The sequence below is a fragment of the Melanotaenia boesemani genome, chromosome 19, assembly GCF_017639745.1.
Source record: "Melanotaenia boesemani isolate fMelBoe1 chromosome 19, fMelBoe1.pri, whole genome shotgun sequence".
Lineage (NCBI taxonomy): Eukaryota > Metazoa > Chordata > Actinopteri > Atheriniformes > Melanotaeniidae > Melanotaenia > Melanotaenia boesemani.
In genome coordinates, this window is record NC_055700.1 from 15149562 (window position 1) to 15176582 (window position 27021).

Below are 27021 nucleotides of genomic sequence, written 5' to 3' on the forward strand. Positions count from 1 at the left end.
TCATAAACAGGCAACACCCAGTTGCATAAAATATTGTGTTAAAATATAATGCTAGTGCTACTGGATGGGATACCTAGGTTGAATGTTTGGCTGGGAACTCTATGAAACTGTCACGATGATTTCATCTTCCCTCTGCAGTGCAGCAGATGGCACAGTAAAAAGTCAATTTCCATGGTTTTCACCTAAGCTATTCAGTTTAAGCACACTTAACAATCATATACCTGTCTGTCTTAATTTGAATCATATTTCATTCTTTTCTCCATCTTTAAATCTTTATAAAACTACCATCTAACTCCCTCTCCTACTGTTGGCCCCCATTTTCTCCACAGTTTCTTCCAGAATATAGTGTATTCTCATTTTATTTTAAAATCTTGTAGCTCATCTTATTATAACTGCTGTTTTACTAGCCTGGTGAATCTGAATCATGCCTCTCAGTCACCCACTGAGTCTGCTTCTGCTGCTCCACCTCCTATAATCGCCCATGATGAGCGGCCTGCCAGCACGAACCGATCCCTCAAATCACAGTGGACCCCTCTTCCCCTCCCATTAGCTTCTGCTGAATGGATTAGCTTCTCTACTGGGCTTTCTGTCCAGGCAGGCTTCTTGTCAGAGTCAGACTCAGTCCCGTCAGGCTAATGGAAACCAGAGTTGTTTCCCTCTCCTCTCCCATCATCTAAACATATACAGTTTAATCAGATGGTGAGTCACAGCCAAGTTGCTGAGCTAAGAGGTTGCTGTGTTGAAGAAGGAGCTTTCAAACTTAAAAAAAACAAAAAACGGATCTAGCTAAAAGTATTTGAAGAGAGTGTTAAGGGGAAGAGAGAATGTGTAAAGCCTGTGTTATCGCTTTCCCTTAATGTAACCTCCATGACACAGCTTTAATAGACTTCCCTTTTTAGGATACAGCGTTTGTTTACCAAAGCAAAGTTATGGAAGGATGTGTGCAAACATTAAATAAATGAATGCTTTTAGAGGGACTTGAGGAAGGTAATTGTTCTCAGAGAGCTTGAAATTGATTTTCTTGTCTGTTTGTGGCCTAATTTTACACCATAGGTAAAACCTCAGCTGTGATGCAAGTGACTACTCTTAATGATTAAAAGTCAGACTCCGTACGTGTTCGCTGTCATACCTAATCTCGGTTTGCACCAGGAGCTAAGGATTTCCAAGTGAGGAAGAAACCATTTCTGAAGTGTGAGGCTAGTGTAATTTAGCATGACAAGTAACCAAACACATCCACTTAAGGTAATGGTTGTCATATGTGTATCTTTCTGTGGGCCGAGGAGAGAATGGTGGGACTCCCACAGGAATGTGGACTCAGCTGGTCCCACACCCTCCAGTGTACCGCTGTGGTGTTTAGGGCTGTAAGAAGTAAGGGAAGGAGAAACTTCAGTAGGGGAGGCATCATTATAAATGCACATCTAAAATATATGGTGCAAAATACTGACTGGCATTCAACGTACTTCTTGATCAAACACTGGCTTTTTTTGCTATTATTAATGGTGAATTTGTATGTACAGTAGTCCATTGTGTTGATTGTTATGGGCATTAAAACAGATGACATTTTTCTTTGTACATATCATATGCTTGGATTTTTGTTTGATCTTATATGGCAACATATGTATAGCTGAAACTAAAGCACTTCTTGAACCTTACTCCTGCTAAGTTGCTGCCAGATTGTATGGCTGACTTTTAACTATCAAGTGGCATGCTGAATTACTGCCCACTGCAGCAGTCATGTCAGTACCCATGAAGACTTGCATACTCTGTAATACCTTTATGCTGAGAAATCAAATTTAATTTATTAGATTTCACCATGGAGCATATGCAGTAAATCAGAGTGTATCACAGTAAATGAGAATGTGTGACTGAATTGCCTCCTCACCTGTCAGTATGTGTTTGCATCTTCTTTTGTCTTTTGGAAGCAGTGTGAGCAACATACATCTCTTTAAAATAAATTCTGACCTCTTGCCACGTTTCTTTTGGGTTAAAATTCCTTTTCTTTCCTTTTTGTTTTTAAAAAAAAAAAGGTTTTTTGTCCTTGAAACAAATTCTACAAACCTCTCTCAAAGAATATTTTCCTCTTGTCATACTTTCTTTTCTCATTTAATGCAGAAATTACTTTCAGTTCAACTCTCATCCTTTCAGCTTCTATAATAAAAAGAAATTTGTGGAATTCTAACACATTCCCCAGAAAATATGCATGTTTTTAAGTGTATCCAAGACAAGGACGAGGGCTCTCGTTGTATGTGTTATTTTAAGATTTATTTTTTCAACAACAAAAATGAAGAGCAAAATAACTGGATATTTGTGTTTTCTGAGTCTGGCATGGTTTTTTGTAATGACAGAAACATGGTTTCCTCAGGCAGAAAGGTTGAGACAGAAAAAAGATGTGTATATTTTAATATAATGTAAGCAAATGAAGTAAATAAAAATCTATCTAAACTAGGTTTTAGAGACAGCTCTTCTTATTGAAGATGATCATGCTGTGCTCATTTAATATCTATTCATTCACAATCTTCCCAGACACTGGGGAGCATTTCTTAATCGTGATAGATATAGATACTATTACACTCTGTGCCCAAGAGTCTTTAAGGTCTCAAGAGATTTTTGTGCAGTTCTCATCAACATCTGAAGCACCAATTCTGACATCACTGCTCATATTCTGTTGTTTTTAGGGTCTTTTCTTAGTTTCCATAAATGGATAAAGGTGGTTGTAAGTACAAAAGGGAAATAATGAACCCCTTTGCTTTTCAACTTTGTTGAAAGGTCTTAAGTTTTAAAGACCCTAACCCTTATTTAACCAGGACAGATCATGTTTTTTTTTTGTTTTATATATATATATATTTTTTACAGTATTTGTCTAATGTTTATTTTCTAATGAAACAACAAAAATTAGTTGCAATGGAGAATTGTATGAAAAGCTGTTCCTTGTAGCTGATTTGAAGCTTCAGTATTTAAAAAGTAGGGCAGTTACTCCTCATTAGTTCCTCCTTTTTTGTGATGCTTACTGCTTCTGTCTCACTTCATGCAGCATGATATACTTCTAAAAAGCTTCAGATTCCAGTGCAGCTCAGCATCCTCAGTAATCCCAGCCTATTGGCTCCACTGCATTACTCCATCAGGATTTTCACACCTAAAAGAAAAAGTTTTTTTTGCTGTGAAGGGCAAGTGATTGCCTTCGCAATATTTGACTTTCATCTACTTCATGATACCTTTGAGTTAAAGATAAGGACCAAGAAGGAAACCATAATTCTAAGTTATTTCTATACATACTGTTCAGACTGAACACAGGGGGCGATATTGATGATTAACCTGACATTTCTTTCTTTGGCTTACTATTTTATTTTAATCACATCTGCTAATAAGCCATTATAGCTGATAAGATATATTGTAACAGAGGTTATCATTTTGTTTATTTCCTATAGATCTAAGGAAGACATTTGACCAGGAACCTCTTGGGAAGGAAGTGTTACTCGAACAGGAGGTGTTACTGCAGTGTCGGCCACCTGAAGGCATCCCAGCAGCTGAGGTATGGTTCAGTCAGTCCACTTCTTGTGTTTTTAATAGTTTAATTATTTGTTTCAAAAGACATTTTCTAATGTGGACATATTACCCAAAGGACGTACCCTGCTAAACCCAACTACAAAGCTCTCACTACAAATCCAGTAAACTAGCTTCTCTGAAAAGAGGTTTACATGATGATTTTGGATCTGTTTCTGATTAAATATCACCATCATTTCTAGTGGGATTATTTATAAATATAATGTTTAATGGATTGCTAAAATATCTAACACTTATGATATATATTTTGAACATATATAAAGAAATAAAAAAACTGTAAATTTCATAATATGGTTCAGTTTTTAACCTTTGTACTTAAGGAATTTGAATGAAAAAACAGAATAAATCTGATTCTGTACAGTGCACAAATATGGACATTTCTCACCACTGCCTGGGCAGTAATTATCAGCTGAAGGGGGGAAAATAATAAGTGTTACAGTGCAAGCTTAGCCAATATCTCCTCCCTGCTCTACTTCCCTTTGCTGCCTTATAGTGGGACACTGTAAGAGCTTTATCTGAAAGGTTTCAGTTGAGATTGCAGGAATATAAATAGAGGATGAAGGTGTGTTTGATGGGTTAGAGAGGGTGTTTTTTTTACTTTTTAAGTCTTTTTTAGAAAGCGGTGTAGGTAATGAACTGTAAAGGCTTGTGATTGACCTGGCAAAGCTGAACTAAGTGAGTGGAAGAGCACAGCTAAAAAAGCTGAGAAGCTTAAAGGACAAAAGCTCAGGACTGGTTTCCTTGTACAATCCAGGCTTCAGTCTAGTAGTATTTCCTGTAAAGACCCAGTTGGTGATTTAACCACCTCTCTGAGGTCACCAACAATACTGCATGGGCCTAGTACAGAATTTGAAGACACAACTGGAGTCCATTCATGATATGTGAGTCAACTCAAATGTACATTGAAGAGTAAACAGTAGAAGTTAAAGTCATTAGTTTTGTTTCATAGCAGTCTTCCAACACATATTAGCAAATAATTGAGAACAGGTTGGTTTTGGTTCAGTTCTAAAAGCAATTTCTTCCATATCATTCAGAACCAAGCATGTGACCAATACCAGAAGAGTTATGGGACATTTATATCTTCATGTTTAAAAAAATATATAATAATTAATGCAAAGTGAGAGAAACAGGCTACAGATCGTAATATTTAGGTAAAATGCTCAATCTGTACAATCTAAAAACAGTCACTGTTTTTAGTTTGCTTTTATGACTTGTGTGGGTTAAATGTATCCTTAATAGGAACACATCTAACCTTTTTAATTTCTCTTTTACATCATGACTGCTTGAAAAGTTCAGTTTCGTGTGATATTTTCCCTTCTTTCTAAACTCAAAGTCAGCATTTTCGGTGGGGGAAAAAGGACTAAAGTGAATGCTGCTTTTTCATCTCAGTTTGTCAGGGCTTTTTTCTCACACAAGCTCACAAGAGAAGACTGTGGTTACATATGAACTTGCAGAAATATGTAGCAGCTGCTGTAAAGCAATGATCTGTCATATTTCAACCGCTCAAGACACAGAAAATACAGAGTGGATGAGAGAGGCTGAAGGCACATAGAGGAGAGCTGTTATGGTTTGTCAAGGCTTGATTGAGTGGGTTGATGTCAGGCCTCCAGTGGGCTGTCCGGCTGTTCTGTGGTTCCTTTACAGACCTTTGCCCATTTAGCTAGAGGCTGAAAAGATGGCAGGCAAAAAATCTAAACTCTAACAGCAGTTTTGTTTAATCTTGTGGACTGTATGTGAAGGGCATTGTGCTTTGTATGAAACAAAAAGGACATTCACATGTGCTGACTGTGCATTGTCAGACAGTTTGTACTGCATGTGTACCAGCGGGGACACCAACATGTCTGTATGCCGGAGCTCACGTGATCACATCCTGAAAACAGCTCAGCTCAAAGACTATTCATCCTCTCTATAGACCAGCTGGCAGAAATAAACTCTCCACTGATGAGCTGCAAGGAGGATTCAAACTCTTGGGTTTCCTCTTTTCAAACTGTGGTAAAAGAATTTTAGGAAATTTTATCCCACATGTAGATCATGGTCATCACAGCTGCCCAAGCTCTCAGTTTAAGTATGTAACCTCATCCTTTAATGCTTCTGCTGATGGCACTACAATAACAACTCGTAGCAGCTGCCATTATGCGTTAAACGGTAGCAAACACTGACTGTATGTCATACTTCGATGCTTTCAGAAAAGCAATAAGTTGATATAGACTATAATTCCAAGATATTTCACATTACCAAAAACAAGAAGCCCACATTCAGAATCAAAGTCAGTCAGTTATAATTAGGTCTGATCTCAAATTACAGCAAAGTGGGGTGTTGTTTGATGTGAGCCAGTATCAGCCCTCTTTCTTTGTCTTCCCACATTTCAGATGATTTACATCAGAAGTTGTCAGGATGCCTAAACGTAGTAATAACATCCTATCCTATTCTATTTAAGTAGTTGTCCTGAAATGTAAGCATTATGCTAAATAGTCCATATAGTTTCTTTGATGATACTGTAAGTTATTATAATAAAACAAATGAAAGAGCTCCCACCAGATGCCTCAGAGATTTTTATGCTCAGAGTTCAATGGTTTCCCAGTTCCTATTTTTGATCAGGTATTTATAGTTAATAAATACATTTACTGAAGTACAGCTAATCCTTAAGATGTGGAATATCCACATGCAACACACTAGCACACACAAAGAAAACAAAAAGCAGGCATTTGTTTTGGCTCTCCGTGTGACCACTACCAGTGGAACTTGGGCCTTGAAGAGCTCAATTACAGTGAGTGTGGTTTCCGAAATAGCACAAGGATTTAGTCATCTGAAAGTCTTGCATGGTCTGAATAAATTAGATACTCAGCAGGCTCCTCAAGAGTCATTGTTACACGTTTCCATATAACACTGTAAAAAATAGTTGTTCAAAAAAGTTGAGTGAACTTTAAAAAAGTAAGGCAACCGGCTGCATAGCTTTTTTGAGTAAGTTTAACTGAAGGGTTCTGGTGTTGTATGAACCTAATTTAAGAAGGTAACTCAACATAAAATAGTGAATTTAACTTAGTTAGGATATCTATTCAGGTTTGCTCATGTCTTTGAGCTAAAACAAGTCATATTAAGTTAAAAATATCTCTAATTAGTAGTTTCAAGTTTGTACAACTTAATGTTTCAATTTTTTAACACTGTTAATGTAAGTCGACACAACATGATTATTATTTTTTTTAAGTTTTCTCAAAATGCTTTGCTGCTATTTGCCTTACCTTTTTAAAGTTTTCTCAATTAGGCTTCTCATTCTTTAGTTGATGAGTCTGTATTCCATCCATACATTTTCTATACCTGCTTATTCCAATGTAGGGTCGCAGGAGCCTATCCCAGCAACATTAGGTGAGTGGTAAAATGCGATGGACAGCTCACCAGTCCATCACAGGGCCAGCACAAAGCGACACTAGAACACTGCTCACACACGCAACATGCAAATTCCACACAGAACCTGCAGAGGTTCTAACCAGGAACCTTTCTGCTGTGAGGCAACTGTAGTAACCACCACACCACTGTGGCTGGGTACAGGTTTACCTTGCATATGCTCTAAACCAGGACTATCCAAAGAACTTTTGAGGCAATTCAAATGTGTCCATGAACCTGTACCCAGTTCTCAGCCAGGATTCAAGCCCATTCAAACAGTTTGTGTACCTATATAATTAATTATTGCTACAGACCTCCTGCACAGTGGTGTGGTGGCTAAAACTGTCGCCTCACAGCAAGAAGGTTCCTGGATTGAGGCTTGGCCTTTCTGTGTGGAGGTTACATGTAGCATGTGTGCTTTTGAATGATTGTCTCTTTTTGTTGGCTGTGCGATACACTGGCAACCTGTCCAGAATGCACACTTTAACCTAGTAGCTGCTGGAATAGGCTCATCCCATCTTGCATTCGAATAAGCAAGTAAAGAAAATTGATGGATGCATTTCATACTTCCCCAGTAATAAATATGTTGTTTAGATTACCTAAAAAATAAGGCAGTTATCTCCAAAGCATTTTTAAGTATTCAGATTTACTCATGCAATTCAAGTTAACAAGATGAGTTGTTTCAGGTCAAGGCTTTCTTGAATTTAAGATTATACTTTTAGTTACCCTCTTAATTTAGGTTCATACAACACCAATACCCTTAGTTGAGTTTACTTATAAAGCTTTGCACCTTGGTGCGTTACTTTTTTAGGTTTGCTCAACTTGTTTTTTTTTTTTTTTTTTTACAGTGTAGCTATGAATATTTGATATATACTTAATCAGCAGCAGAAGAAAATTGTACAACTGAGGCTTTTCAAGCATTGAGAAAAGAGGAATTTTTTGACAGGTATGTCATCTCAGCTGAGTGCTACCCATAGTAATACATATAACGATATAGATGGTATTGGAAGACTTCCATCAACTCAATGCAGATTCCTTGCTTTTGAATGTCAGTATGAATCTCTTTCATCAACTGCTGAAGGGCCTCTATACAAGCAGAAGTGGTCTCTTTTTATACCTAAAAATATGTGCCAGCCTTGTAAAATAGACAGCTAAAAGAATGTCGCTTATTGTTCCTTTTCTTCCGCCATACCCTGCATCTCCATTTCAGAGCCCTGAGACAAAGGCAGAGTGGCAGAGACAAAAGTTCAGAGGTGATGCAGCGCTGTGAGCAGCTAAGCCCGTTTCCATGGAAGCAGGATTTTAATTCAGGCATCTCCTTGGTCGACCGGGGTCCTGCCGTGTTATCGCGGGTAACAAGTCATTGATGCTCTGCAGGGAACGGGTCCTGCTGCCATGATTAAGTCGACTGACTTTACCAAGATGAAAGCCTAGAAATACAAAGAACTTTCCTTCACACATCCTCATCCAAATAAATAAATAAATAAAACCAGATAAATTTTAGCAGCTCAGACTGGCACCAGTGCCAAATTTGACATTTCATGCATAGATCTTCAAGTCCAGAGGACAGCAAATTTTGCTATTAAACTTAAATTATATTTCCTCATGAAACACACCAATATTTACACCCAGGATAGAGTGTTATAATAAATTCTAATTTACTTCAAATACCTTGACTGCTGCACTTTATGGAAATTAGTCATCCTCTTTTTTTCTTACATCACACCACATAAATTTCAGCAATGGGTCTTGATTTTAGGCCCAGTTCTTTTTTTCAAGGTGATTTGAAGGCAAATCACAACCAGTGGCTCACATCAGGTCACCTTGTCAAGAAATAGCTGAATGCATCTTCCCAGTAAGAATGGGGCATAGCTGAGTTATGAGAAGTGCCAGGAATGTCAAGAGTAACAACACTTCCATGGCCAGTGAAACAGGAAGTGCATTTTCATCAAGGTTTCCCATGGGAAAGGATGTGTCAAGGGTCCAGACTCAACCCACGAGGCGACCAACCAAAGATTGCCCTTCAGGTGCTCAGCTGTCAATCACTGCAGTTTTCCTGTGGAAAGCCTGTGATTTCCTGTAATAGCCCACATTTGTGAGTGCTGCTGTTCTCCGTGAGTCACTGCTCTTTCTACCGTCTCCTCCAGCAGCTCCATTTTGTCTGTAAAACTTCACAGCAAAGAGGGTTTTCTGTGCACTTATTCTTGTCGACTACACATAAGAAAGAAAAGAAAATATTTTTGATAAGCTAGAAGAAAAGTAATAGGCCAAATAAAGGGGCTGTTGTGTGTGCTTGTAGGCTATAGTAGTAACCTACATATTGAAAACTCTTATGCAATTGTGAATCATTGACTTATGTCTTTTTAGCTCCCTTTAAAAAATATTTAGAGATGATATTTCTGTCAGCAAAGAGGAATCATACTGTGAGAACTGTTGGATGTCAGGTGGTATTTTCATCTGGCATGTGAAAAATGAAATAAAATCAGATGATTCACATTTTGGTGTAAACGTTTTTCTTTATGCTCCTTAAATGATTTTTCATCTGTTTTCACTGTTTGAATCTCTTCATATTTTTTATTTTTGAAAGCAGTAAGTTCTGACCTCTCACAGTATAATAACTCCTCTGCCTAGCTGGAATCATCACCTAAGCTTTTCCAAAGGCAAAGGAAGACTCAGGGACAGCACAGACTGCAATGAGTGTATCAAACTATTCTCAAATTTATAAAGCTGGAGTAGTGATTTGTTTTGGGTCATTATTTGATATTTCGGATAAACTAACCTGTTTGTAACATAGCCTTTTAGCAGTCAACTTGTCCTTGAACCACATGTACATGCAACAAAGAAGTATTTGACTCCAAACAAGCTAAATGTCTAATATAATGGTAAGCTTCCTGGAGTAACATGTTCAACATCAAAACTCAAGAAACAGACAAAAAGAGTGATGAGGGTCCATCCATCCACCCATTGTCTATACTCCCTTTTTCCAGGACAGAGTCGGGGGGAGCTGAAATCTGTTTGAGCAGCTACTAGACAAGAGGCAGGGTGAATCATGAAGGTCCTCTGCTAAATTTTGTTGCTTGTAAATTCTGATAATTACAATGAATTTGCAATAAAAGAGCTGTACCTTAAGTCCTTTAGAGCGACTTTAAGGAATGTTTATTTGTTCTCAGTGGTCTGTGGAAAGCTAAAAGCAGGATGAGGTCATTACTTCTGGTAATGCTACTTCTTGCAAAGTGGAGATGTATACTGGGAAACTTTTACCTGTTTTTAAAACAATTATATTCAATATTTTTTTGTTTTATCCAGGTCATCCAGCAACAGTACTTATTATAAATATTTTTTATGTGTGAATTTATTTTGTTTGTGTATCATTTCAAGGTAGTATTGTACATTGCAGTATTCCTTTTAAATGTTTATCATTACAATAGCAATGACTGATAGAGAATGTGCTAACCTTAAAACGATAGGTATACTGTATTTGAATTACATACAGTTACCATTTTTGATCCTTTTTGAATTATACTCTGTTATAAAAAATTCTCTTTTTTGATTAGGCATCACTCCAACTCCATCTCTGTTACCTCCCGCTTCTGTAATCCTCGCTAACCCCACTACAAACAATACAAACAAACGTTTTTTCCTATCACATCTCAAAATGTTACACCTTTGTGCATTCTGGCTTGTTAATATTTATACAGCTCACATTTCCATACCTGTCATGCATGCAGATGCAGAGCATATGGCTTGTTGTCTGCCAGTGAATGATTTAATAATCAGTTTGTAACCTTTTGCGGCTCATTCTCCAGGTGTGTCATTCAAGCCTGCAGCAGATACTGAGGAAAATGGGAAAATGAATAAATTATGTTGGATAGAGAGTTAGACTTCATGTGGGGAAGCTGGAAAGCTTTTAATGGCTTCTCTGTTTAGGAGACTTGCACGTTGCTGTGGAACATTATTTTTTTTCCCTTACCTTCCTCTCTTTTCACACCCCTCTCAACCCCCACACACTGCTGTGCACTCTATTTCTGACACAACAGAGATGAGTAATGAATGGTTGTGCCTTGCACTGGTTCCTAACAAGTGTGTGGATTGTATATAGTGTGTTTTGCGTATTGGGCTAATTAGTGTTGAGCTGGCACACCCTGGCAGAGCGCAGAAACATCCCACTCAGTGGTTGCTCCCACATAGCTGTTGCAGTCTGGTCTGTAGCCAGTTTTGTTTGCTAAAGGGAGAAGAAGTGTCAGTAAAAGGACATTGAAGCTCTACCTTTGTTTAAGAGTTAGATTCTTAAAAGTACATTGACCACATTTATGGGTCATTAAGTACTAAGATGAAGGTCAAATCGTATAGAAACTTAAAGTGGACGTTAGGGTACTACTTATCAGTTTCTCAAGTTAGAATTTTCACATTTGGTGCACATCTGTGGCCTTAATACATGTTTCCAGTTTAAAACAACTGCAGCAGGTATCTTCTACATAGTGTATAATGTGACATCCTGTAAAAGAGGTCAACTCCTGAGATAAATTGCCAAGCTTTTCAGATGAGGTCCAACATTACCGCTAAAGATCACTATCACTGCTGTCATCTATATCAGTAAAAACTGTTGGTTGTTTAGCAACTAATATCAAATGTTTGGCTTGGAGGTTGGTGAACACCTAAACTAAAGTCAATGGAAAAACTAATGGTACATAACAGACATTAGTAACCAAATAATTATGGGCAACAAGTCCAGTTATGATTCCAGTTATTGTTGCTTTTGGAAAATATATCTTCTTTTACCTCAGCATCACTCGATTAAAAGAAATGTCGTTATTGCACAGGATGCAGAATGCATGTAAGTCCCTGATTTATAACTTTAGAGATCACTGACTTCCTCCACCTCTAAATTTTATTACTAGATTTTTTTCTTGGCTCTGAATTTCCCCACACACTCCCAACCTTCTCTGCCTCCAAATAAAGTCATGTCTTTGCAACATTTCTCTTCCACCCCCATCTTTATTCTTTCTCGTCCGTCCTTGACTCTCTGTGATGATGTATTATATATATATTTTGGCACACAAGTAACTGCCCTCCTGCTGATACACCTGCTCTGCCTCCCTCTCGTTCATCTTTCTTCTCCTCAACGTCCTGTTCTGCCCGTCTCTTTTCTAATCCGTCTCCTTTTGCTCGTCCTCAGGTCTAAGTTTCCATCTTTGTCTTGTCTCCGTGTCACTTTGCTGTATCCGATGACAGCAGACATGTGGCAATTTCCTTTCGTTAATGACGAGAAATGTGCCAATTACCTCTCCGGATGTCTCACTGCCAATCAGGCACTAACGAGCTGCAAGTGTGTGTTTGCAAGTTTGTGTATCTGTATGTTTAAGCTTCGAGTCTGTTGGCATGAAATGCTGCATAAGATGTGTTTTTTTCCTCCAGAATTCTCATCACTGGAACTTTGCTGTAGATACTGGTTTTTGTTTTCTATGCTGTCAGTGCAGAATGAAAGAATAGTGAACTGTTGCTCACTTTTGCTCCTTCACACACTATCCCATTTATGAAACAAATTTCTACCATTTTCTATTCACTGTCACTCCGTCTCCCTCCAAACCCCTCCATCTGCACTGAAAAGCTCTTTTGTTCCATTTTTAATTACCTTCTTCTATAAAAGTGCTCTTGACATCTGAACGCAGCAGGTTTGGAAAGCCTGCCTCTGTGATTGGTGCAAAATTGGATAACAACTTCTTTGTATCAACTGTCAATCTTTGTTCTTAGAACAGACTTTTCACTTCTAATGCTTTCACCAGAGCCTTGTGCTCAGCACAAACTGATGCAAGCAATACAAGAGAAAATATTTATCATGTCAAAAAAAAATAAAAAAAATAAAGCTTTTGTTTCTCTTGTTTGCATCATTTTAATTTGTTCTATTCAAGACTTGTGTTCGCTCAATTTTCATCTGGGAACAAAAAACACAAAGGGACAATCAGATCCACTCAAATCTTTGTTCTTTCAACTCTGCGGTCCTTCTCTCGAGTAGAATTTTTTTTTTATTTTTATCATGCATTTAGAACTGATGGAAAAATTGTAACAAACATGCTTACAAAACCCCCTGCAAACCCTTTTCACTTAGTACATTTAGGTCCTTGAAATCTGTCATAATCAAACATTTTAGTGCATCAGCTGGGCCAAGGCATAGGCCAAATAAGCGACCGCTTTGGTACCCTGTGCCACCAGAGGGCCCCCAAGAGCACATGAAATGTTGCGATAGCTTGATTAAAAATATAATAATTACAAAAATACAATTGGAATACACATGGTAATACAGACAAAATTATCATATAGAATTTTTATCATGGCTGTGTGCAAACCATGAAAATTTCTTAGTTTGATAAATGCTTGCAGCAGGCTTCTGCCTGTGCAATGTGGGGCATGCACATTTTTTTTTCTTCTTTTGCATAAGAGAATGCTGTGGAATCTTAATCTCAATAGCTTTCTTAACAATGTGTCTTGTCTGTCGATGTTTTCTTTTTCTTTTAAATACAACCACACCAACATGATGCAAGCCAATTTCAAATAATAGGAATAAATGAGTGTGTTACGTTTTTTGTGTAGGACCCTTTTAGGGATCAAGCTAGCCCTTTGCCCTAACATCAGTATTTGTATTTCTGAAATTTAGCTTGTTGAATAGTATCAGTGGCATTTCCTTATCATGTTCTTGACTAAAACTTACTAGGTGTAACTCCATTACATTTTGTTGGCCATGAAAGCACAGAAAATGCATCAAGTTGGTTTGTTTGAATGAGAGACTCATAGTAAAGATTGTTTTGATACATTTTATTTAAAACAAGTCTTTGCGTTTATTCAAAAATACTGTATTGAAAAGGTGAAAGAGTTGAAAACAGTTTGGTAATTTTCTATATTGGATTTTTAATTTGTCTCCCTGCCATTACATGGAAAATGAATTAATAAAACATCTGTATCAGCTTTTGGTCATTAAATTAAATGTTCTCCTTTAACATTGGTACCAGTATTGAATCAGAATTTGTAAATCTGGTATATCCATAATTTGTATATATGAATACTGTATTTAATAGGAAACTATTAAAGAAATCTCGATGAATCTGCCAGTCACCAGGTTCCTACTGAGTACCTGTGGTGCGTTGCTTTAGTCCTGAAATGACACAACAGATGTCTAACTGCCATCTCAGCAGGTGTAAAAACAGATTAGTTGGAATAAAATTATAATAGAAGCAGACTGAACAGCACAATACTAAGATGACTTATATATGTACTTGGCTATGTTTAAAGATTGGTAAAGCATAATTAACATAATCATTCCCTTAAAAAAAAATCTGTTTTTAACATTTTCGGTGTCACAGTGACTTCTCTCCACCGGAGGTTTCAAAGAACTCTAGACTTCAAGGAGGATTTTTTTTTTATTTGCACAAAGTACAGGTTAAACAACATTTTATTTCATGTGTCCTAAAACTCCAGTTATGGACATATACCATTTTAAATTAATACCAGTTTTGTAGAATCAGACTGATTGACAGTTCAGTTCATCTGCGATACCTTGCAGTATAAGTCATGCTGCATTTGATTGCATGCCACTCGAATGAGGGAAGGGTTTGGTTTCAGTTAGTAGACAGCTAGCAATAGGATTGTATCCCTCTTGGCTTCATAAAATTGATTTAGCCGATATGTGTTTATGAAGGAAAACACTCATAAGCACCGAAATCTGCAGAGAAAATACATCAATATTACAGAGGTTTATTGTAAAGCTCTGCTCATATTAAGTTTACACCCAGTGTTTGTTCAGATGTAATTTTGTCATGGGGATTGGTGTGTTATGACTTGCATTGTGTAAGTGTTGTATGCCTCGATTTGGAAGATGTTAAGTGTGAAATAATTGTGAAATGAAGTATTGAAAATATTTTCCTCTCAGCTTGTCTACTGTGTTCCCACTGGATAAAAGAGCAGGCAGTCTTGCCGAGGTGTGATTCCAATGGCATCTTTTATATCTGTCATCTTAAACTAAGACAGATACTGGTGAAGCTGGTGATGCATAATACACAGTGCATGTCAATCTTATCTTTTAAGAAAGTTCTAACAATCCTGGTCTTATAACAATGGCTGATGTGTTGTACATCACATGCTGTTTCTGTGGAGTTTCTTTAAAAAAAACCACCAACAACAGTGACTGTTTTGTCTTGGCAGGACTCATATCAGGTTATTGCCCCACTTTTTGAGATACTTTATCTCTCCTGAGAAAGACCCTGTATAAACATCCTGCTTATCTGTGCTGCTCCTTGGTGTCTTATCTCTCATCAAGGCTGGTCCTCATGGGCTATCACAATACACAGGAAGCTAGCTGTTTGCCAGGCCTCCTCATCACTGGACAGTCTCTTTGAAGAAAACCAAAGAACCAGGAAATATTTTTGAATCAAAGTGTCTGCAGAGTGCGAGAAAGCATGTGTTTTTTTTTTATTTTCTTTCAAATAACATGCCCCCCAAAAAATAAAAAAAACTGAACGCCTTGAAGAGAAAGGGGGATCTTGGTGAATTACAGTCAAATAAAGCCTCCAAATGATCCACTGTTCTGTGGTGGAGCCCAGAGTTCAATATCAGTGTGATTTAGAGAAATGAAACTCATAAGAAAAGGTCAGACAGCATCTCAGCTTTCGCAGTTGTGGAGAGTTTTCTTTTCTCTGCTGTCTGACAACACTGCTTTTACAGTAGTGCTTTGTTCAGGAAGAGAATAAAATGAGCATGATAGCTATTGACTTTTTGTAGTAGGACCTCTGAGATGTAAACAACTGTGCACTCAGTTATATGAGAGTTTGGACAGAACAAGATAAAGTATAACTGTTTTAATGCTTCAAACACTGATTTTCTTTCTTTGTTTTTTTTTTTTGTTTGTTTTGTTTTGATGATTTAATAAGGTCTCACCTCTTCTTGTTTTTTTTTTTAGGTGGAATGGTTAAAAAATGAAGATGTTATTGATCCTGCAGATGACAGAAACTTCTACATCACCATCGATCACAACCTGATAATCAAACAGGCCCGCCTGTCTGACACCGCCAACTACACCTGTGTGGCAAAGAACATTGTGGCAAAGAGACGCAGCACCACCGCCACGGTTATCGTCTATGGTAACTATTCAGATAAGCTCTAACATCTCATTTTACTTGACCAGATATAGTTTTTCATAGGACCTTTCCATCAGTTTCCATCCTTCTTACCAGCCACATAAAGGCTTGTGAAGTCAGATACTAGTCGCACGAGAGAAGTATTGAGTTCTGTCAAGAGGTCGACTCTAGTCAAAATAAAACAAATTTCAAAGTCACTGTGCATAAAGCAAATCCTTTTGTCACCCACAGCGTGTAGCATTCTGTTATTTTGTTTCTGCCTGAAGGTGTGCAAGGACTGGAAGATTTGTGATTTTCTGAACCATGTGAGAGTTGCTGATGTAGCTGAGCTGTACTTAAAGAGACCCCCGCTGTGGTTTCACACAGACTCTGCCACTGTCACCCTAACATCAACCAGCTTGACTGTTATTGTGCAGCATGGCTGTGAAGTTAAACTTCAATGCCTGCTGGAAGCTACTCGAGACAGAACATATGACATAAAGAAGATGCTCTTTTGAACTCAAGACATTGTTTTTCTGTGCGAAATTACTATGAACTTGATAGCTTGTTTAAATGTGGCTTACAAAGTTTGTCATGTGCTTGATAATTTACCTCTTTGGATTGAGGAACATCACAACCTCCCTGTTTCAGACTTCAATCATCCCTGCACTTCTGCATCCAGTGCAGGGTGAAACTAGCTGAATAAAGAAGCAGGTGCACACGACACAACACAAAGTGGCCAGATGTTTGGAACTGATACTGCCACCGGTGTTAAGTTTTAAATTTATAATTTCCTCAGTACTTTTCTCCATCCCCTGCTTGGACAGGGGATAGAGAAAATATAGTAGAATGAATAATAAGAATAATAGGGTCATTTGGGGTTCAGTTTATAGGTTATAAAGACATGTAAGAGAGCAGATTTCAGGGGCAAGTATCTCTTCAAGGCTTTTATGTCTCTAACGCAGTCTGTTAGGATTACGTGTCAAAAAAGTGCTTTGATGTCAGCTCATCCCTTCCATTTTGAGGTTTGGTCACTCACGCATGTAAGTACAGTTGTTCTGCCTGCAAATGTATTTATACTGCCCCACACTGCTGCACAAGAATACCCAAAGGATAAAGGAAAGTTCTTTCTGATGCTAGTGTTGAAAAACTGAGAAGGATAGGCGCTGTGTTGTCTGCCCAACCCACCCCGAGGACACTGGAAACAGGAGTTGACAACAAAAATGGGGTGTGGAGGGAGATGGTAAGAGGAGGAGAGATGATGGAACCTTAATCCGTGGAGGAAAAAAACCAGACAGTCAAGAAAAAAAAATAAATAAAATGATGGGCTTTTGTGGGCTTCCCTTCAAGTCCAATATTTTGGACTCCACTTGTAAGTGTGGCACATCTGAAAGTCAGAGGCTCCAAGGGGCCCAGATCCACCATCTCAAATGCCACAGACTTGTTCTCAGCCACAAGCTCTGGTGTCACTCTGCACTGGATTTAGTCGCTGACAGAGATGGATGAGAGAAGGAAGAGAGGCATTAGCAGGAATCAGTGAATGGAAAATGCAGCAATCTTACCAGAATTTACAGTCTGACTGCACCGCAAAGTAACGACCCGAGATGTCAGGGTCACCATGCAAAAACTCCACAGTTAGTACACACTGTGTAATGTGCACAGGACTGTAAATCAGGATAGCCGCAAGATTCTACTAGAGGATTCCTTTCACTGTATTTGTTTATTTTTTTACATTATGCATTTATTGGTTTGATATCCATATACAAAAGTGCCCCAAAAATTCTTTTCTGATCATCTCTGTTTAGGAAAAAAGTTGCAGAATCGCACCGAAATGAATAAGGACCATGTTTTAACATGTGTTTTATTATTTATTCCAGTGAATGGTGGATGGTCAACATGGACAGAGTGGTCAGTGTGCAGCAGTCGCTGTGGTCGTGGTTACCAGAAACGTACACGCAGCTGCACCAACCCAGCGCCACTCAACGGTGGTGCCATCTGTGAAGGGCAAGGCATCCAGAAGCTGCCCTGTAATCCTCTCTGTCCAGGTATGGTTATATAAATTCCACCACACCCACTTTTTTTAGTGGGTGGTAGGGGTTCAGGTGCACAAAAATGTGATGCAACACTGTTTGCATATTTCATTCTGTTTGTGCCTCCACGCTTATGCGTGTCTCTCTCCCACCTATTCTGGCTCAATCATGTATCCACTCACCCACTCGGGCGCTCATATGTCTTCATCTTCTCATTCCCTGTTTCATTCACCCAACCCCCGTATGTCCTGTTTGTTGTGTGATAGTGGATGGCCTGTGGACAGAGTGGAGTAAATGGTCCACCTGTGGGACAGAGTGCACCCACTGGAGGAGGAGAGAATGCAACGCCCCAGCACCCAAAAGCGGGGGGAAGGACTGTGAGGGCATGGTGCTCCAGTCAAAGAACTGCACCGATGGGCTGTGCATGCAGAGTGAGTACCCGACTAATCCTCTGCTACTCTCTCTGACCTGCCAACCAAAGAAATCTCTTCACCCTTTGACCTGGAGTTTTACTGTGCTCTTTCATCACTGCACTGTTTTTCACACCCACACATAACACTCTCACCCTGTCTGTCACTCAGTTTGTTTCACTTCATCCATGCATGAACAAGAAGAGAGGCTAAAAAGTCTTTCTGTCTTCTCTGCTTGATTTGTTTGTCTTTAGTTTCATATGTATACTACATGACAACAGTTTTATATAATGATATAAAACCAAAAACTACAATGCATCTTTTCTTGCTGTGATTAAATATTTAAGAAAATGCTTGGCCACAATAGGAAACATTTAAACTGACTGGATTTTAGTATTATACTTAAAAAATAAGCAGTTATATCACAGTTGCAAGGGCATTGGTATTAAACTACTTTATAAACTACCACATTTAAAAACTCCAATAATGGTAAATTGTCATGTAGATGTCCATTACATGCAATGGAAGGTGAGCATGTATTCTATATATACTTATTTAATATTACCATGTTACAAAAGAAGCACAGGGTTTGACCAGCATTTTTTTTATTTGCTGGTTTTAAACTCTGTTGATGCTAACATAAAGCCACCTTGCATTGCAGGCAGATATTTTCCTGCAGGCAGGGACTTGTTTTCTGCTTCTCTCTCCCCCAGCATGTTAAAAACAGTCACGCAGTTCAGTAAAGCTAACAATCCCGCTCCCCCTCCTTATAATACATTTATCACATATTGAAATCATGCTGCAGATGCTTTGATGTGTTTGTGTGTTTACTGCAGTGTTAAGATGTTGCAGTGTAAAATGCTTAAAGCCTGAGTTTCATTTACTAGAATAATCTTTGCTGTCTCTTTTCTGCCTCTGGAGGAGGATGGGAAGCAGAAAGGCAGCAAACACTGCACAGTAACTGAGTTAAATTCTGTCTGGTTTAATACAGTTCTCCTCCAATAAACATCTTCGAAGGTGTTAGACCTAATCACTGTCACAAGTGCCTTCATCAAGTATCAAACTTATTAGAGATGGTGATTGTGACACTAATAATATAACAGAGGCCTGGCTGCTAGATGTCTTAAATTTGATACAGCTGGCAAATACCATGTGCAGCTGATCTGGGCTGTTGGGACACCAGATTGTAAACTGCTACCTGCTGCAAGGTGTCTGTGTGATGTAGTGTAAGTTACAGCTGACATCACAGTGGTGATCAATATGCATCTGTAGATAGTGATCTGCATGTTTATATTCTGGGTAAATATATGGGTCTGTATTTACAGAAGACAGGAAACTACAACTTAAGAGATCTCATTCAATGTTTAGATGTTTGCTTCAGAGGAATGCGTTTGCTAGTTTTGTTTATCAAGAAGGGAATAAAAACATCAGGAAATAATCTATCAGAGGGCTGAGACAGATTTACTCTTTTCCTGATCCATCTTAGTATTTTCTTTCCTTCTACATAACAACATATGTTCAACCCACACTTTCCTGCCCTTGCACTCGCCCTTTGCAACTCAGCCGATCCCAAAAGCATTAGTTCTTGGTAGATTGATGGCTAGTTTGCCGAGAATATAAACCCATAATGATATAGATTTAGGATCATTTCAGGGATTGATTTTTTTGGAAGCTAAGAGGGTGAAGCCACTTATGTCAATGCTAATGACCATTTCCACAAGCATTTAGGAGTTCGGCCCATTATCTAAAAGCTCACGTTATGGCAAATATGATTGGGAATGGAAGTTGTGTGCAATCTGAACTCACCTTGGACCGCTGATCTGCTCCCTCTAGTGCAGGGCTGGAATCTGAGCAAACACGTGTCTGTGGATTCCATTGCAGCTTGATCTTATTTTCTGTTGTTTGAATTTATTTAAATCATTTCAATTGCAATCCATCTCAGAAATCTGCCAAAGGAATTTGATACAACCAAAGCTCAAAATAGAGCTTGGTGCTCAGCATCCATTGTTGCTCACTGTAGAAACACAACTGACCCGAGTCAAAAAGGAGAGAGTTGTGTTATAATATACTTTGTAGCTTGTTTAACACATTTAGGCTGTCGGGGAGTTTTGGGTGTTGGATTTAACAAAGTTAAGTATCTTCAGATTGAACTAGAGAGGTTGCAGTCTGCGTGTTGGAAAGAACTTCCCAACTCTAACATGTATAGTTTTCACAGTTCACTGTGGCTGACCTGTCGACATCTTTGTTTTGCACACTCCCTGTGGTCTATCTTTCTTGATTCTGATGCTGTTTTCCAAGCCTTTGGTAACCCTGCTCTCAGACATGACATTTTCTTGACATATCGATCCAGAAAAAGGGGAATCCAGACCAGCATGGGTGAATGATGTATTGCTGTCAGGCAAGAGTGGGCAATCATGATGTTTAGCTTTATTTGAGTTATTTACACAGAGGTTGAAAGGCCTTCATAAAATGGATTGACAGTCTCTGTTCACATAAGATTCATCACAAAGAAGTAGCATAAGCTAAATGTAACCTCTGACAGTTGTGATGATATCGGTTTTGGTAGGTGACAGAGCATTTCCCTAAGGTTGTTAATTTGTCAAACTAAAGGAGTAATGGATAAAATACAGGCAATGATTTCCTTTACTATGATCCCAACTTCCTTCCAAGTTTTATGTTGTCAGTAAAAAATAATATTTCTTTCTGGTGCTCTGAGATTTCCTTTGGAGCCCAACCACTGAAGCGTGCTTTTACCCAGACTTTACTGTAGACTCTGTTAGGATGAATAGAATCTCTACAGAATGGGTTCAAAAGGGCCATCAGTTTGACTGGCCCTTACAGTCACCTCCCCCTTACTCCAACCCTGCATCACCGACGCCTGATTGCAAGCACCAACCCCATCTATCAAGCCATTGATTTTCATGTCAGTCCACTTGTCTGCCTGTGGCACTCTCCCTTTCCAATAAGAACTTCATTGTTTGTATAGTTGTTTATGGATGTCCCAGGGAGAGTGAATATTATGTGTGCTTGTACACTATCCCTGGCTACCAGCCTTGCTTGCTTTCCATTGGCAGGCAGGCTGCAACAAAAGCCCTCTAAAGCTCAGCTGAAGCTACAAACCGTCTATGCTGAAGATTTCTTAAATCTCCAAATCACATGTCTCCAATTTTTCAAATCACTGTCCTTCAGCCTTCTTCCACTCCCTGCTTTCCTAACATAATCATTCCTTTTATCTCGTACACTAACCTCTCCATCCACCTTCCAGTGACAGATGCAAGGCTGTAGGTTCTATTGACTCTGCTGGAGCCCACACTTTATCAGCTCCTCCATTCCCCTCACCTGCCAGCATCCGTCCTGCTGCTGCTCAGGCACTAAGCCCACTTGATGGATTGTGCCACTCCCTCACAGAACCTCCATGTTCCCCCTGCTTTTCTCATTCATCTCTATACACCCTACACAGATATGGAGAGGGGGGGCCAAATCAAGAAAGATCACTTCCTTTTGCCATCACTCTTGCTCATGAGTTTGTTGCTGTCTCATTTGTTGAGTTTGTTTTTCTGTTGGAGACTTGATTTTCATCATCCCTCTCCCTTTACCCCGCCACCCTATCCCCTCCCCCACGCCTCACCTCTCCTGCTCTCTTCCCCTTTCACAACCATTCCTCTTTTCAAGGTTCCTTGTATCAGAAGTCTTCTGAGGCAAAAGACAAGAGTGACATTGGAAATTCATGTGAGTTATTGTTTATTTTGATCATTTTTTTTGTTATTATCCTTTAGTTTTTGTTTGTTTCTACTGTCATTCTCATATGTTTTATGCCTTTATTTTTTGTTTTTAGCAACATCTACATGAGTAGGTTGTGCACAATGTAAATTTGAGCACTAAAGATTAGTTTGCAAACAACATTTAATTATTGTATCTGTACACCAAAATCAATCAAAAGACTAAGGAAAAGAAGAATGTGTTGTTCCCAAGTCCCATTTTTTTAATTATTGCTTTAGTTTTTCATTTGGAGATGACTTTAAAGGTGCACTGCTGAACTTTGGGAGATTTTCACACTGCTATCAAAGGCTAATGTGGAATCTGTCTTGCACCCTGTTTCTTCTCTGAGCTTCCTCCAGACAGTAAAAGTCAGTTTGATGTTGACTCTCTTACTTTCCCTCTTTTTTTTTCCCACATGTCCTCTTGCATTTCTTTGTTGAGTCAGTCATCATGCAAGCTCAAAACAGCCAGTAGATAATCACTTGCTGGGGTGTGATGCAGTGGCATAAAATAAAATGCAGGTGTCACGTGATACCCCAGGTTGGAAAAATAAAAGTTGTAAAGTGTGATTTCTCAGTCTCAGGACATTGCAGGACCATCATGGCACCAGGAATGTACATAATGTATGTCACTGAGCCATCAAAATGAGTCAGAAGCACAGAATTTTAAGGTTGGAAAGTTATGTAGTGTTGCTTAAAAACACTTTTATTTTCTATTTTCTTTCTCATAAAATATCTTTTAGTCTGCTGCCTGTTTATATTCATTTTCGTTTTTTCAAGGATGACAACCATGTATCCTCTTGGGCCTCAAAAACTCAAACCACTTTACCTCACCATCAGCTCAGGCATTGCACGTAGCAGTGAACATAAAGTGAAAAAAACGTAGGCCTTCTTTTGTGTTTAAAACTGCTTCAGTTCCCCCAGATAATTTACTTAGATGTTCTTTCTGTGAATTTTGCCAACATTGGGATTTCTGTCTCTTCATGTAATGATCAGAGCAAGTTGTGTTCAGAGCTCTGGTGGTGGCTGAGGATGAAAGCCGTGTTCGCTCATAAAGATACTGTGGTATGCAAATGTTTGGAAATTTAAAATATATGTTACTGTGAATAACAGAGTAGATGTATCAAATGTTTCAAGATCATGAATACTCATGAAGTTGAGTTTTTTAACTGTTTACTTACATTTTTGGTTATTTTAATGCAAAACTAAATGCTGACCTGCTTATGAAGACTGAATTTTTTTGGCATGTTTGATGACACATGAGAAACATGTGTCATCAAACCCCTGATAGACCTTTTAGTAAATTTAGACGAAACAAGTCGAGTGCCACATAACTTCACACTTCCTTATACTCTTGGGATTGATACTCCTGCTACTGGAGATGAAGAAGACACTGAGGAAAAACTTGAGGCCTTCTCCTCTCATGCAATGGTAACAAACGCTCATCCTGGCCAGATGAGATGGGAAATGAGGAAAAGCCTTGTATAGACGGGTCAACCAAGACAGACTTTTCAAAAGATAATGAACTTGTATCAGACATTGTGCAAGCTGATCAGAGCCGGGATGTGTCTAAGCTTATTAGTTTCAACCTAAGGCAATTTCAGGTGAAAGCAGTCAGGAAAGTCACTTGATCACGCAGCAGTAAATGAGCTCTCTGCAGTTAAGGAGAGTCAATCTGATAACCTTCTCATCAATATGAGGGAGAATTACATTTCCTGAAATGAAACAGGCAGTGGACTTAAAGACATGGAAGAGGAAGAAACTGGAGTAGAACCAAATGGTTAAGGAGGTGTTCTGGTCAATGAAGAATAAAGTTTAGATCATCCAGAGAGAGAGAAATGTTTACAAAAACTTATCCAACATTAGGAAGTCTTTTAGTCAATATTATGCACTCTGTTTTAGCTGGGATAGATGAAAATTTTACCCAAGTTTTTGCTCTTGACTCTATACCTAAGAAACAAACTGTTGGGGGTTGTCAGGGTGTGTAGTAAAATAGCTGGCACAGCTCTCAATGCCCTCATTGATCTGCACAAGGTGAGGTCAGTGAGAAAAGCCAGACTGGTCCTATCAGATCCAGATCACCGTATATATGACCAGTTTAGATTGCTTCCATTCAGATGCAGAAACCTGTTGAAGCGTAAGACTAACAGACAAAAAGATTAATTAATTCCTAATTAGGTTTTTAAATGAGCTGTTGTGATATGATGTGTCTCTTGATTTTACTATACATGTTGTCTACTGGCTGTAAAACTAATTGTCATTGAACTTGTACTAACAAATGTTAGGTAAACTAACACCTCTAACCTGTGAGTGCAAGTTTTTTACATGCAAGAATGCATGCAGGTTTAGGGGGAAGGATGTAACATACCCAAGGTAGCATTCTTTAATAAGACCCAGATTTAGGACTCATACACACCAGAATAGTTCGAAGGGTTCAGTTTGATTTTGCAGGGATTCCTCAGGGAACCTTCGTTTGGTTTGGTTTGCTTTCACACTGCTCTTTACTGAGGTGCACCAAACCGCCTGAACGTCACACAGTTTCCATTAATGCTTGGTAGGGATGATTTTCCCAGAAAGTTTGTTTGTTTGTCCAGGACTGAAAACGTCTCATTTACCACAATAAACAATAAATGTATGCAGTCTTGGGGCTTTTTTTACTTTGCACTGTAAAAGAAAAAAAGTGAACTGAAGGTAACCAGCTGTAAAACCTGTTTGAGTAAACAATGCAGAATCTTCATTTAACTAAGTTAGGATGGCTATTCAGGTCAAATTGTGTCTTTGAACCAAAATTACTTATGTTATCTTTGAAATACATATCTAAAAAAGATGAGGAAACTTAATTGTGTGAGTAGATATTATTTTTTCCCTCATGACAAAGTTGCTGTTTGAATGGACAAAACATCCTTAGGAAGATTTATAAGACTCTGAAGTGGTTGGTTGTTTTACTTTGCAGCATCTCCTGTAGAAATATGATCTAGATTAGAAAAACATTAGAACAAAACCATTACTACACCTGCACTACAAAATGAAGCATCAGAGGTTTGAAGATAAACTTCAGAATCAGCTTGACTCATTTAAGAATGATTGACAGATTAAGTCAAACTAGACATTTCAGCAAGAAGATTTGAATTTATTCATCATATCTTGGGCCTTAAGATTTGAAAATACAAAATAACTTCAATTTAAGCTGAAGTAATACATAAGCTTTATGCCAAAGTCATCTCTTACCAAGAAAGCTTGACCTCAAATGCCAAACGTTTCTCTTCAGTTATCTTCCTCCTGACTCCAGCTGTATGTTTTGGCCTGTCATCATGCTGCAGAATGAAATGGGGACTGATCCGCTACCCCCATGACAGTAATGTAGGCATCGAAAGCTTCTTGAAATGCCTACATTGTTTTTCACAGTGCTGTATACTTCTCAGTTATTCTAACACTGCATCTCTCCTCCCCGGGTCTTCGCAGAAAATGGAGTGTTAAGTAATCTTTTTCATTTCCTTTTCTTGTACTTTCCCCCTTTCTTACAATGGCTCGTGTTCAAAGCGATGTATTAATCTAAGCCATACATTTTAATGCACACACTTAGCAGGTTGCAGCCTTTATCATCAAAGCGTGGATGGAGGATTGCTCGACTAAGGAGATATATATTAAGTAACTGCGGGGAAGCTTGGCAAAGGGAGTGCGGTGAAATTACATTTTTAGACTTTCATCATTGGCTCCCTGCTCTGTTTTCTGTTTTTGTCTCTGCTAGAGAAAGGATTAGAGGACCAACTTATATGAGGGTGCATCTTTAATGTGTTATCTCAGGCAAGGATGAATAGAGATGGCCTTGCTACTTATATGCTTCCCAGGGACTGAAGGAAATAAAGTCTATGTAATTACAACCATTCAGGAAAACTTAAAGCATTACTAGAACACCATCTTATTTTTAATTCACTGCTTATGCTGTGGATGAGAATGAGGGTCAAACTGAAATTCACTTACGTCCATGAAATTTATTGGGTTTTAAAGTGACTACATGCTGCTCCTACTTAATTCAATTTAAATCCAATTTAGACATAAACATTAAGTCAAAGGTAGACAAAAGAAGCTGTAAGACCAAATATGTGACTACACAACTTTCTCTTCCTACACACCACTCTGCTCTTGCTTTCCTCGATCTGAACTTCTTTATGCTTCTTTGTGATGGAGAAGCCAAGAGTCATTTGCATCCCTGAGACACACAATGCTAATTTACACAAATGCTCTGCCATCGCGCAGATCTTCAAAGTGCTGTCTTTGGATTTATGGGTGACACTGCCATCTGCTGCAGTTTCTGTGCATTTTACGGGCACTTATTATCTTAAAAGCAGGACTATCTCCTATATTAACATGCCTTTGTTCTCTTTTAAATAAGTATGCATTTGTATGCTTTGGTCTTTGACTTCTTGAACAATCACATGACATGCACAGTGTACACCGTTGTGCGCATATGCTCCCACAAGCTCTCTAGCTGTTCATTACTTCTGAAGAAATGTTTTCCCCCATTTGTCAGCTGGTGACACTGAAGGACATTCTTCATCAGGCACCACAGAGAGCTCAGACTGTCAGTCAGCATCCATTAAAAGGCCTGTACTGTAATGAGTGTCTGTGTTTCTAGTAGCTACTTATGTCCCTCCATGTCAGGCCAACTAATCACAGAGGTTTCTCCAGCTGGAAAGTGGACAGAAAGACTCTGGGAGGCAGACAGAGATGAAAGACAATTTGAGAAATCCAAGCTACGTCTAGATCTTATCTGCAG

General features: G+C 38.6%; 1 protein-coding gene across 3 annotated transcripts in view; it reads left to right on the forward strand.

Annotated features, from left to right (window-relative positions):
- The window catches only part of unc5c (unc-5 netrin receptor C), a 119051-nt gene that overhangs the window by 73676 nt on the left and 18354 nt on the right, over positions 1–27021 (forward strand). The window contains exons 4-8 of one of the 3 annotated variants that reach the window (XM_041969837.1): positions 3426–3529; positions 15890–16070; positions 17924–18091; positions 18343–18507; positions 22159–22215. In XM_041969837.1, coding sequence (XP_041825771.1) covers positions 3426–3529; positions 15890–16070; positions 17924–18091; positions 18343–18507; positions 22159–22215 — 675 coding nt within the window. The remainder of the gene's footprint in view (positions 1–3425; positions 3530–15889; positions 16071–17923; positions 18092–18342; positions 18508–22158; positions 22216–27021) is intronic. The other 2 variants (XM_041969838.1, XM_041969839.1) reach the window with 2 other exon arrangements.